This window comes from Heterodontus francisci, chromosome 7 (genome assembly GCF_036365525.1).
Source record: "Heterodontus francisci isolate sHetFra1 chromosome 7, sHetFra1.hap1, whole genome shotgun sequence".
Classification (NCBI taxonomy): domain Eukaryota; kingdom Metazoa; phylum Chordata; class Chondrichthyes; order Heterodontiformes; family Heterodontidae; genus Heterodontus; species Heterodontus francisci.
In genome coordinates this window covers 117,846,219-117,860,529 of record NC_090377.1, presented here as the reverse complement: position 1 = coordinate 117,860,529, position 14,311 = coordinate 117,846,219, and the positions used below count along the sequence as shown (strand labels likewise).

At 40.7% G+C, this 14,311-nt stretch overlaps 1 protein-coding gene across 13 annotated transcripts in view; it reads left to right on the top strand.

Moving 5' to 3' along the window:
- Positions 1-14,311, top strand: part of LOC137372267 (double-stranded RNA-specific editase 1-like) — a 428,430-nt gene that overhangs the window by 240,028 nt on the left and 174,091 nt on the right. For 10 of the 13 annotated variants that reach the window (XM_068035993.1, XM_068035985.1, XM_068035997.1 and 7 more), the window contains one exon: positions 10,393-10,419. The exons of the other annotated variants lie outside the window; for them this stretch is intronic. In XM_068035993.1, the coding sequence (XP_067892094.1) occupies positions 10,393-10,419 (27 nt within the window). The remainder of the gene's footprint in view (positions 1-10,392; positions 10,420-14,311) is intronic. 13 annotated transcript variants of the gene reach the window in all.

Genomic DNA, 14,311 nt, shown 5'->3' with positions numbered 1-14,311 from the left:
TTTGAAGAGCAAGGTGATTTAAGTGTAGTGCAACATTTGGTGTGCTTTTAAAAAATCCATCATAATATATGTAGTGAATTGTCATCTGTGCTAAAAATGTGTTGGTTTTCTGTATAGTAGCTTATTCTGGGTCTGTGTATTTTACACTAAGACCTAGATGCTTGTCTGACCCCCATTTGACCACCTCAGCTAAACTTTACTAAAATGAATTTGAAATATACTCACTTGGGTCAGCATTTTTTCAGAAATAGGCTGTTTCTCTCTTTCAATGCCTGGGTGAGCTGGTGTTCTGTGAAACTGAACAGAACTTTCGCCCTGTATAGTTTGAGGGAATATAATATGGTTTGGGAAAGCTATTTATCACCTGTATTTTGAACTCCTGAGACTGCTAAATTTTTATTTTTAGTTTCTTGTAAGTTAAGTTTGAGTTTGGGCAGGTTCTTCTGCTAATGCGGATGAAAGCTACAAGTCACACTTTTTTCCAGGTTTATTGACAACTTGCATTTATATAGTACTTTTAACATTGGAAAATGACTTGGGTGCTTTGTAGATAATTGTCCAACAGTCATCTTTGTACCCCTAGCAGGTATTGCCTTATGCCTTCGAAATGCTTGAATAAATTATGGATTGGGCTATGATCATTACAAAGAGATTAAAAAGTTCGCCCAGGCCAACAAACGTATCCAGGGGTAAAAGTGGAGTATTTTATTGGTTATCATGGTCCTTTCTGACTAGCATCTCAAAGTATCTGGATCCAGAAAAGATATTTTGGGAATGCCAATTTGTATAGGATGGCAAAGAACTGCTGTCACTGCTGAAGTGAGCAGTTATGTCCAGGTTGATATCTGTTGCAGCAACTCCAGAATGAATTGCTGTGAATTGATTTCAAGTGTGATGGATTTCATCCCTCTTTTCTTAGTGGGAAGATCCAGAAGACATGTAAGAGGTCTCCCACTACTGCAGGTCCATTCCAACAAATCTGAGGTTCCAGCAGTGCAGTTGGGTTGGTGTACAGTCGGCGCTGCTAGAAACTGCTTGTGGTATAACTGTATAACATAGCCAAAGTTTTGTCCTACCACTAGCAGTGTTGTGGGCAGTTGTAAACTTCAGTTACTGCCCTGTTCTGTTTTGCATTAGATAACATAAGACCAAAGTGCTTTGTCCCATTGGTGCCTGGAAACATGGAAAGGGGTACCAGAGGGCAAATTGGGGTTTTCCATTGTCTGTTCCATGCTACAAAAATTGTAGTGAAACATTTGAACTGCTTCTTTAATGGGCAGAATTTCTAGTGATGACAATTTCTAGGAGAGAGTTTAAGAAGAAGGAAAATCTTTAAAAGCAAAATGTTGAAATGTAGCTGTTGTAATCCTCACTTATGTTAGCAGGTCTGGACTCTACAGATAATCTTTGTTTATCTCCTTCCTTGTTAATCTTGCGAATGTATTGTTAATTCTCTACCTGGTGCATTTTGACATGGAATAAGCTATTCTTCCCATGGTTACTCTTCTGGCTTTGGACTTTACTAGTAAGAATTATTTGCTTTGTAGCTTGACAGAGGTATACAATATTCTATCACTGGGCAGATGCAGACTTTACAATAAGCTGAAATTGCTGATGGTATCAGATGAGGCAAAGCAATTCTGGAAGAATCCTCTTCCAGCCCCCAGCTTTTTTAAGCCATTTTCTTGTATTTTCCTCAAAGACCTGAAATTTTATACCTGAAAGATTTGCAGCCTCTCAGTAGAGATGATTGGCAGCATTAAGTCAGTCTTTCTTAAGGCTTTTTCCCCCTCAACATTGAGCAGAAAGCCGGTTCGACTGTCCAGTTTCACCTCCATTTGCTTGCGGTAGTTTGATCACTCGTGGTTTAATGTTTTTCCAATGAAAAGTTAACACCATCCTCAGAGGTTGTGTATATTTTGTACTACCAGCTCACTGTAATGCAGGTCCAACAAGAGAATCAAACCATCTCCCCTTGACATTCAACAGCATTACCATTGTTGAATGCTCCATCAACAACATCCTGGGGGTTACCATTGACCAGAAACTTAACTGGACCAGCTATATAAATACTGTGGTGGCGACTAGAGCAAATCAGAGGCTGGGAATTCTGTGGCGGCTAACTCACTTCTGACTCCCCAAAGTCTGTCTACCATCTACAAGGCACAAGCTAGGAGCATGATAGAGTACTCTCTACTAGCCTAGATGAGTGTGACTCCAAGAAGCTCGACACCATCCAGGACAAAGCAGCCCACTTGGTCAGCATCCCGCCCACCACCTTAAACGTTCACTGCCTCTGCCGTCGCCATATTGTAACAGCAGTGTGTACCATCTAAATTCATGTCCTCTCCTGCCTCCAAGAACAGGGCCGCCAGTGCGTGGGAATGTCACCATCTACAAATTCCCCTCCAAGTCACAGACCATTCTGACTTGAAACTATATCGCTGTTCCTTCATTGTCACTGGGTCAAAATCCTGGATCTTTCTGAAGGCAGACAGGCTGTAAAAGAGGAGGACAACCAGCAGTGGCAGTCTTAAGGGGAGGTGGGGGAGGGGAGAGAGAGAGAGAGGGGGAACCCCTGCTCTCAGGATTAAAACTGATACAGCAAAAGGCTGCTAAGACTTGAACCTGCTTTAAAAGTCGAGGTTTGCAAAGAAGTAAAAGACCAACAGAATCACCAGGAATCACCTTATTTGTGGACGTCTAGGTTGAAATTGCTCCAAGAAGTGAGCAAAGAGGACATTTACTTTGAGAAAGGTCTGGGAGATCCAACCCATTGCAACTGGTGTAAGTTTGGGACTTTTAACCACTAAGACTTCACCATCAAAGAGGACTGTGAAATGTATAGGAATAACTCACCTCCTGACTCTCCAATGACCGTCCACCATCTACAAAGCGCAAGTCAGGAGTTTGATGGGATACTCTCCACTTGCCTGGATGGGTGCAGCTCCAACAACACTCAAGAGGCTCGACCACATCCAGGACAAAGCAGCCAGCTTGATTGGCACCCCATCCACCACCTTCAACAATCACTTGCACCACCACCGCGCACAATGGCAACAGTATGTACCATCTGCAAGGTGCATTGCAGCAATTCACCAAGGCCCCTTCGACAGCACCTTCCAAACCAGCGACCTCTACAACCAAGAAGGACAAGGGCAGCAGATGCATGGGAACACCACCCGTACAAGTTCCCCTCCAAGCCATACACCTTCCTAATGTGGAACTATATCAGTGTCGCTGGGTCAAAATCCTGGAACTTCCTTCCTAACAGCACTGTTGGTGTACCTACACCCCAACGACTGCAGCAATTCAAGAAGGCAACTCACCACCACCTTCTCAAAGGCAATTAGGGATGGGCAATAAATGTTGGCCGAGCCAGTGATGCCCACATCCCATGAATGAGTAAAAAAAAGTATAAATGCGGTGTGAGGTTTTCAAGTGTTTTTAAAAAAAGTAAAGAAAATACCTTTCTTTGTAATTTGGGGTATCAGCTACTAAGAAAGTACTATTTAGTTAATTGGGGATTTCTTTTAGTTTAGATGTTATAAAAGTCTTAAAATGTGAAATCTTGTGTAATTATTTAAATTGGTATGGAGGTTCATATCTCCTATTTTAACGTTAACAGTCTCACTGAGGTCGTAGTTAGCAGCTGCTATGCACATTTGCATCCTCAGAATCACTGACTGCTTGTTCGTGATTCGAAAGTCTGGGAGGGTATACGCCTGCAGTCTCTGCTTTTCAAAAGAAGCCTTTGATCTGTGTTCTTTGTTGTCTTGATAACCAAGATTTCTGTCTTGCCTTTAAGCAGAATTGGTGTGAGGTCGGCTGACTTCTCTGACTAAAACTTTTAAACATCATAGGAAATAGGAGCAGGATTAGGCCATTTGGCCTGTCCAACCGGCTCCACCTTTGAAACAGATCATGGCTGGTCACCTACCTCCACACCATTTTTCCCCACTATCCCCATATCCCTTTATGTCATTATTATTGTTACGACCAGGTGAGAAAGGTGTCTAGGGGTCCCTCTCATCCTTCACCTGGTCTTACTGTAATGGTTAATTTTAAACATACAGTGATTTCAGCTTCCCCTTGATGAATTTTTGTCCACTGCTTATCAATTATAAGGCAAAGAAACCAGCACAAACCGGTTTTGTTAGGTTTAAGTTGAAATTTATTAAACACTTAAACACTAATTCGGTTAACGCTTAAGGATACACGACCTGCCCACGCTAGCATGCATACGCGATAGACACATGCAAATAGAGACAGGAAAGAGCAGAAGAAAAATAAACTGGAAAAGTTTGAGGCAATATCTGAAGAGATTTTGTTATGGTTCTTCGAGCTCACTGTAGAGTCCTTGTTTGGAGGTAAATATTGCTTTTGTTGGGGCCCAGTATTCTTCTTAAACCTTATTCGCTGTAGGAGACTTTTTTCTCTTGGGGTTCATGTGTCTTCAGTGGATTCAGAGGCTTGTGAGAAAGAGATGGGAGCAGACAGGAGAGAGCTTCTCAGTCCAGGAGCAAACAGACACACTGTTCAAACTGTTTGTACAATTCAGAAAAACCCAGGTTGCCTAGCAGGTTAGTCATGTGACTAACTGGTCTGACCATGTCTTGGATTGTATCACCTTAGCAGTCTCTGGAATGCCCCTCTTGCACACAATACCTGGTGATCAATGTCCATTGTGGGTTTAATGTGTCAGGGAATGGCCCGTTGCCCTTCCAATGACCATCTGTTAATATGCAAATGTCTTTTCCAGCCACGGCTGATCTGTTTAACAAGTCCCTTCTTCGCTCCAACAACAGTTAAAAATCAATGTTCATGACAAAATTGATGTGCCTCATTCTTGGCAGGTGGGGGCCTAGCATGACAGTATCCAGAAATCAGTGATTTCTGTCTTGAATATGCTCAGTGATTGAGCTTCCATAGCCCCCTGGGGTAGAGAATTCCACAGATTCACCACCCTCTGAGTAAAGAAGTTCCTCCTCATCTCGGTCTAAAATGGCCTGCCCCTTATTCCGAGGCTGTGTCCCCAGGTTCTAGACTCACCAGCCAGAGGAAACATCCTATCCATATCTACCCTGTCACGCCCTGTAAGAAATTTATACGTTTGAATGAGACCACCTCTCATTCTTCAAAACTCTAGAGAATACAGGCTCAGTTTCTGCAATCTCTCCTCATAAAATAATCCCACTATCCCAGGGATTAGTGTGGTGAACCTCCGGTTTTCAAAACATAATCATGTTACAAACTTCAGCCTTCATAACAAATAAATGCTGGTCTCGCCAGTAACACTCACATCCCATGAACGAATAAAATAAAAATTCCCCTATACTCTCAGTCACACTACTGGAGAGAGAAGGCAAATTCAGAGGGTGGTCACTTCGAAATCACCATTGCAAACCACCTGATAGCTAGCTCAAAGCAACATTGTGAAGACCTGGAGCAGGTTACTGAAGATACTGCATGTCTCAGGAGATGAGGACAACTGAGGCTTCATTGTCCCTTAGGAAATGTCACTTTTGATGATACACACCAGGTCATTGAAAAGTAGTTTGGAAACAGAGTAACAGACCAACTACATTTGCCTGAGAAATTCTTCAGAGGTGTTGAGAAAGCTAATGTTTAATTATCACTGGGTTATGATTGCCTATGTAACTTTCTCAAAGTATGCAATGTCCAGATGTGTTATAGTGAAGTCGAGATGCTATATCTTTCCAAAAGGTCTATAAATGTTGAAAATTGTTAATTTAGCATGGTGACAATGCAGTAGGAGTTTGTAACTTGAGGCTTAATGGGTGAGAAAATCTAGATTTCTGTGTGGTGTTGTCAAGTATGTACCTGGGTAAGTTGCACCCAAGGTGCATCTCTGCATTCATTTTTTTTTAAAAAAAGAACATTGTTGCATTGATTTGTTTAACTAACCACTGAGGTTAATTATACCAAGAACATTTTTAACAGCATGCAGCTTTGTGAGCTGTCGCCTTATTTGGATACTTACAGTGAATGTTTGCATTGACATTTTTGAGAATTGTCATTTCCAAACTGTCAAACACAGCTACAGTAACTGTGACTGGCCTGCCTGTCACAAAAAAGTGGATAATGGAGTTCATATATTAACGTAATTATTTAGCTAGCTCCCAATGCAATTTTGGAAGCTATGACCAAGTAGGGTTTTAGGGAACATGTGCTTGTTCACCAGCCCAAGCTGTCATGGTCCAGATCTACAATTGTACTTGAAAAATTGCAAAGTTCTAGATAAAACACTCCATGTCATGTTGGATACAGTTTTATTGATGCGGCAGTTATAATTTCAGGTCTCCTTTTCCAATTGGGGCATTCTAAACCACAGATTTCCTCTCAAATTCCCTCTTTCACCCATCCCACTCAATGGAACACTATTTGGAATCATGGATGACAATAGTTAGGAATTCAAAACCTGTGGTAGTGTGTCAGGCAACCAAATTCTCCCAACTCTGGTGTTGATAAGGCACCAGTTTCTGAGTGAGATTCAAAAGCAACTTTTCCATTACTGTGACGCTATTCCCATTCAATGGCATTGGCAAATATAAACTTCACTTGTCTCCTATCACCCAAAAACAGAGCAGGTTCCTTTTTTGTGGGCTTCCTAAGGCTGTCAGTTGGCTGCCTCAGAATTGCATAGTGGTGCAAGAATGCCTGAAACTTGCTCTGCCTTGTGCTCTGATTTATTTTTCCGTTTCTAATAGTCACATGAACACATGCTATACCAAATGATGATTTTTAAAATCCATCAGCTGAAAATGTGAATTAAATTATAAAAAAGGAAAAAGGAACAGACAAAAGGTGACTGTGAGCAGCTGAAATGGCCACTGAAATTTGCATCCAAATCCATTGCATTCCACTGTATTGAGAGGGAGTCAGGATGTCGGGCCAGTCGCCTCCAGAACAATGACCTGAGAAGTTTGGACTGCCTCACCTGGCCAGTCCCATTAACAAGACTTTAAAGAAAATCTTGGGACATTAAACTGGTGGAGATGGACCACTCAAAGGTAATCACTTGAACAATAGGACCCTGATGGAGAGAAGGGAAGTCCTAGACACAAGCTAATTTAAGTTGAATAAGGAAATACACATAGAGCCATCATGTGACAGGCCCACCATCTGTGTGTTTTAAGCTGGCTGTTGTCTCTCTGCAGCAGGCAAGCAACTGACACTGATCAGAAGACCCAAGTGGGGTCCCTCTTTCTCTCCCCAGTCCACCTGGCAAGTTTCGAACCATTTCTGTTGACTGTGACCACCTAAGTCTGTCTTTGCTACAGACAGTGACCCCATGAAGGAAACCATCTGCATCGCTGTTCTCCAAGTAAATCTGCTGGCCACCTCTACAAGCCAGAAGCCTCAGGACCACCGAGTTCATCTGGAAGACAACCGAGTCATCAAACTCCACAGACTGTATACCCCTTTTTATTGCTCTGGACCCTAATCCAACCAATCTATCCTTTCCCACTCTGTAACCGATTTGTGTGTGTGTGTGTGTGAACCTTGTCCGCTTGTGTGTGTGAAAGTTGGAGGATAGTTTATTACTTTACTTGGATCGGTTTACAGACTTGGAGGGCTGAAGGGCCTGTTTCAGTGCTGTATCTCTAAATAAATAAATAAAGCGAACCTCTTTCTTTGTTAAACTCAAAACCTGTCCAATTGGTCCTTTTGTGATCATAGCATGTAAATAGTGAAACACAGTGAATTGGCAAGTACATTCACTTTTAAAAAGAGATAAACCCTGTTATGGTCAAACAAGGAGAGGGAAAAGTGGGGAGGCCTTCAACCCCTCCTCACCTGATCATAATAATTGAAGAAATTTATCTTCAATTTGAATGGAATGAATAGAGACACTCTTAGCTGAAGATAGATCCTGCTGTCAAGAGTTCCCAGGATGCATCAGTAGCATTTAATTCGCCTAACTGCTGTAATACTTTACTTCAGTTGCTAACAATTCCTGTTGTTTTTCTTCAGAATGATTTGAACAAAACTAGAAAATGTTTAGTAGCTTCACACTTTGACTGTTTTTTGAACCAAGTCGGGGTGGGTGTTGAGAGTGTAAGAGGCTCATTTCAAACATGATAGGCTGTACTCTTTTTACATCTATTGCAGCTTTTGTTTGTCTTCAACACGTACACAATTTTTTCGCTGAGTAATAAAAGCAAATTGTAATGAAGTCAAATTGTCAATGCATAAGCATTGTGTTTGTGTTTTTGAAAATGATTTGAGTGCAACCGAGGTGGCAATGAATTTGAGTAAGTTCAATTACAAGCAACCCATTTTGTTACATTAGAGAATATCAAGTTGAGAGTGCTTTTCAGTGGAACTGACTTTTCAAAGCTCTTGGAAAACAGAAAGGGTCACCTGTGTTAATTATAATGCACGATAGATGTGAGGCAACTTATGAGACGGGCACACGTCCAGAAATCAATCATAAAGCACTGAATTCAGAAATATCTTAGACATGTATAAACCAGTGCTGCCAGACTAATTCTCTTACCATCCTGTCTTTGCAGACGCGACATCATCATTCTAGCAGTGAGCTAAACCCCACATCCCACCCAGTACTGAACCTCTGATTCTTCCTCCATTGTAGTGTCAGACTACAGGACCATACTATGATGCCACACTCCAGAAGCCATCCCCCCCCCCCCAACCAACTACAGCTTTGTTCCATGAGCTTGTGCTATTGAAGCCTATCTCCCCAGTGCACTAAACTGCTCCCCTCCCATCCCCACCCAGCACTACCTCTCATTGCTCCATATAAAATAAAGACAGCTCAACTTGAAGGGAAAAAATTAACTTGACCTTGGGAAAGTAGGGATATGAAACTAACTGGATTGCTCTTCGAAAGAGCCACTGTAGACTCAATGGGCCGAATGGCCGCCTCCTGTGAACTACTATTCAGTGGTTCTATCATTTACAATAATGAGTGAATAATAGACTTGGGGAATTCGATCTCCAAGTGTCAATGTAATAAAAACTAAATTGGATTTGTTCAATCACTACAAATCAGTGGCACTAATGTGGTCCCCCACATGGCATAAATTCTCCTATCATTACAGAACAGCGTATCTTCCAACTCATGAAATCTGCTAGTGTAAGCAGTTGATCCTACCTGTTGTTCCTTTTGTTAAATACACATTTTTCAATCAGTGTTTAAAGCTGAATACTGAAAATATTGAATTATCAAATCATCTTGAATGAAGCAAAATAAATAATATGCAAAGTGGGAATTTAGTACTTACAAATTGAACACTAACTTATTAATATGCAGTTTCTCAATTTTTCAGTTGAATGTTTCAAGTTGTTAGATAAGAATTGTTTCAGTATCTGCCTCTACTTATAATACACTTGCTGTAATCCACGTTTTGTTCTGTGAGGGGGAAAGATCTAGAGCAGATAAACTGTTCACTTCTTTCTCATGAGTGAACAAAGAGCCAGATTGCATTACCTATCCTGGTTGAGGCTATTCCTGGGTCCAAAAAAGTGTTAATGTGACTCGGTCCTTTTTCTTTAAAACCTAAAAAGATGCATGTGTTGATTTATATGTAGATCAATACACTCAGCTAACAAATGCAATGTTTATTATAGTAAAACATTGTTATTATGTAGTCTGTAAGTTCATCATGGTATAAATAGAGGAATAGAATTTAAAAGCAGAGATTGTGCGAGAACTTCATAAATTGCTGGTTAAGCCTCATCTGGGGTATTGTGGAAAATTCTGGGAACAGCACTTCAGAAAAGATGTAAAGGGCTTAGAAAGGTTGCAGAGGAGATTTACCATGGTGTTACCAGAGATGAGGGGCTTCTCTCATTTATGAGGAGAGGTTGGAAAAGTTAGGACTGTTCTCCTTGGAACAGAGCACGTTGAGAGGTGAATTTGTAAAGGTTTTCAAGATGATGAGATTTTGATAGAGTACATAGAGAAAAACTGCTTCCTGTGGCGACTAGATCAATAACCAGAGGTCAGAAAGCTAACGATTGTTTGGCAAAAGATCTAGAGGGGAAATAAGAATTTATTTTCACAGAATTGTTGGGATCTGGAGCGCTCTACCTGAAAAGGTGGTGGAAACTGATTCCATGAATAATTTTAAAAGGGAGTTTGACAGTTACTTGAGGATGAGGAACTTGCAGGGTTATGGACAAAAAGCGGAGGTGTGGGACCAAGCACGACTGCTCACTTGAAGAGCCAACACAAGCATGATGGGTCAAATGGCTGCCTCCTGTGCTGTATGTTGCTGTGATTCTGTAATATCATTTTTTAAATAAGATGGTGCTACTCAGGTTTTAGCAAGAATGGGATTGGCATATTCTTGTTTTTCTGCTTATACGTTGAAATCTAACTGTTTTTAACCTTTTCTTTAGGAGTCCGAAGCAAATCCGTGGCTGAAGGTACGTGTTGCAAAAATTATTTAAACCTTTTGCTTTTTTATGTCTTTTTCTTGTTAATTAGTATGATTTTACTAAAATATCATGCTGTGAGATGGCCCGTTAAGCCCAACTAGTTTTCTCTCTTGTATGAGCGATGTAGTTCTCCACTTTAGAAAGCAGTATGACATTCTATTATGTGAGAGGGCCAATTGTTGAATTTTAAACTTGTTTCCTGGTACTGGTGCCTTAGTCCTGAAGGATAGTGCACTGCTTGAGGCACCATTCAGATGAAAAGTTATTCCAGGTTGTAATCTACCTGCTCTGGTGGATAAGGTTCTCACTGTTCTATTACGAGATGGTAAACTAGGAAGGTATGACTAGATGACACAAAAGTGGACACTGAGTTCTGGGGCAATGGAGAAAGGAAAACACAGAAGGGGAGGGCCAAAGGCAAAATCACAGTGGAGGATGTTTAGGGACATTTTGAAGGTGTGTGAGGGGTGGAAGGCAAGTGTTTTGTGATGGAACCTGAGGACACGAGTGCAGTGATTGTTCACTTCAGTGGGGAAGTGACCAATAATCTAGTGTCAAAGATCCTGGAAATATTCAACGGGAGAATGAATGCCAGGCAAAACAGCTAGAGCAGACCTGTCAAAGAATTTTAAAATAACGGTAAGAATCTTGAAGTCAGTTTGTGAGGGCAAAGGAACCAGTAGGTTTTGGCAACAATGAAGGTGATGACTGTGGCAGAAGGTGCTAGTCCTGGAGTCTTGAATAAATGGTGTGAAATTTGTGAAAGAAATTCAGAATTGATCTGGAGTAATGTCTTTATTCAGTGATAAATGTTTTTAGAATCTGCCCAGCAGGGGAGTAATGACCGAAACATTATGAATATTCAAGAAACAAGTAAATCCTATGATTATTAGAGGGATGAGCATCACTGGGCAGAACAGATTTTAGTCCTTGACTCTTGTTAATTACAAAATACAAGGAGTACTTTAAGAATGCATTGATTTACTCTGCAGTGGAGCATGTATAAATGTGCCTTTCTCATAGCTTGAGTTTGTAAATTCAAACCTGGTAAATATTTACAGCCACCACCCCGTTTCATGTTGCATCTTTTTGAAGTTTTTATTCACCAACTTAAATCTATCTTCTGGAAAGCATCTCTTTTTAAAAAAAAGTTGCAGCTGATTGTGTCTGCAACAGCACTGCTTTCTGTGCCAGCTGACAAACTGAGACATCTGGAAACTCCTGCACAAAATGTTATCTTCTGCATTTCCGATCCTGCTATTGAAGGGCTGAGGGACTTTCAAATCATCTTACATTGTTTATTTTGTAAATTGTAAAATATTGCCATTAGAGTTGCCATCCACTCTTGGTATGTAAAAAGGATTTTAATGTAATTGTTTAATGAGTTAGGCAGAATGCGAAATTAAAAAATACAGTTTTAAAAAAAGTGACATTCATTGGCGAATACACTGCATGGTATGGTCATGATTCAAGAAAGCCCAAGCATTACCCATGGTCTGATTTAATCTGACTAATCTCCGTTAGGGCAAATGTTACAATTCTGTGGGTTAAAGTAGGTTTTAGCGTACTCAGTCTGTGGATAGGAAATATCACCTACGCTATCAGCTTATCACAGATTATGGCTGTAAATATATGTATGACAATAGTCTTGCCCTTGGCTATGATGGCCCACTTGGCCAAAATAGTCTGCCAACACTTGCTGTTTATCTATTCTCATACATAAGTCGATGCTTTGTGAGGTATTGGAGGGCTTTTGGATCCTAAGACGAGCCACTGCCTGCAAGAGAGGAGAAAATTGGAGGAATGAGAAGAAGAAATAAAGATTGGGTTAGAACTTTATTCCCATTTGACAGGATGAAAATGGTCTTTGTCAGTGGTGTCTAAATAAAATGATCCTCACCATCTCAGCTGGGTTCCAAGAAGGTTTCGAGTCTAGACACAAAACTGCCCAATGTTCAAAGTAATTTTGGAATCCTGTTTTGGGAGGCCATACTGCTGCTGTCAGCATTTAAAACTGTGCAAACTGTGGTGTTAGGGCGATGGTTGTGCAGTAGGAGGTTGACATTCGAGTTGAGGGAAAAACAACTTGGGTTCCAGATGTAATATTTTGGTTGCAACCCTTCAGTAAAATAATTTACAACCCTTCAAACTTCAGCGTTGCAACCCTTCAAATACCTCAGAGCTGCAGATTAAGGAACATCAGGTTTTGACATGTATACCCAATTTGCAGCTTTTCAGTGGCAGTTACAGAGTCTGCACTTTCTGACCAGACAGTATTTAGTTCTCTGGCTTGCCTTCATTCAAGGCTTGATATGTGAGTCAGAAATGACTTTCGAATTCATCCCAACAGGTGTCCTTTCTGTAATTTTTTTTTTCCTGAGCTTTATTTTATAAAAAGTGACCTACAGGAAGGTGTTATTACAAAATTAAGTTCAACACACAGCAGGCTAGCACATGTTGTGCAGTTGTAGTTGTATTTGTATTGTAGGTTCAGAAGGTGGTACAATAGAAAGATGCTGGGAGCGATTTAGTGTTCAGGCAAGGAAATTGATGCCACCATATGAGCAATTGATGGTCAGGCCCCACCAGCTGTCAATTCACATTGCATGTCCTTGAAGTGATATCCTTTCAATTGGGTATATTCACACTAAGAACTGGATGGCCAAACAAAAGTGCCAGACTATAGCTTTAAACCTGCTGAGTGCTGTAATCATTGGCACTTGGACCATCACTGAATGCTGGCTCAAGCTTTCACAGTAAAATGTTGTTCGTGTTCTCTGCAGTCAGCAAGTGCAGTTCCCACCCCTTATAGCGGGTGCATTCATACTTAAGTGATTCGTCTGCTATACGTGATGGCTGGTATTATCCTTTTGAGCAAAGGAGTTAATTGTTGGCAGTAAAATTACCAAAGAGTAGATACAATGACATAAGACCCTACAAGGCTGTATCCTCAGGTATTTCTCTGAACCCCACACCAATAGTTTTTTTTGAAAGAAAAATGTTAACTATTTCTGAAGTAGCTGACTTTCTGATAGCTGCTGTTTTTGCAGTTGCTTTTGAAGCTGGGTGGTGAATTATGATGCTTTAGTGCTTTGATTTAGTATTTGGCCACTCCACAGAAAAATGGGGATGCTGAAACTGAAGTTAAATTCCAAAAATATTTTAACAGCCCATCTTCAAGCCAGTGGCAGCTGCTATCAGTGTACTAGTCACCAAATCAGTTTATGTTTTGAATGGAACTTATATGATTTTACCCCAGAATATTTATTGAAAGGCTGCAAAATAACCATCTTGTTTCTCTGTCTCTCAAAGTTGGCTTAATGTGTTGAGAGTTTTTGAGTTAACCAGATTGATGATTTGGCATGTTGGTTCCTATGGGGTCATAAGGTCTTTGAATGCTACTGCTGTTCTGTTGTATTGCTTCTGCTGATTGACTGTATATCTTATCCATTTCTTAACCGACAGTGCAGTAATACCTGGAGCAAGCAAAAGACATTTACATTTTGCACAGACAAATTTCGAGAGCTAAAGAACCATGTGGTCTCTTTCTGACTGGGCCATAAGTAGATTGGAAAAGCCAGTGTGAAGCTTCAAGACAGATGCAACATTTTTGTTGTCCCAGCAATGTGAACAATAATGAGTATAATGGAAGCAAAGCTTCATCATGTGTCAAAACATTTCTCTAGCATGTTATTTTCAATATCACTGTTACAACGAGGTGAGGAAGGCATCTCAGGCTCCCCTTTCGCCCCTTCTTTGGTTTGACTGCGACAGGGTTTATCCTTTTTTAACACAGTGATTGACTTTACCACCTCAGTGAGCACTTGCTCCTGTTCCTTTATTATAATTGCCAAAGAACCAATCAGCCAGGTTTTCTTAG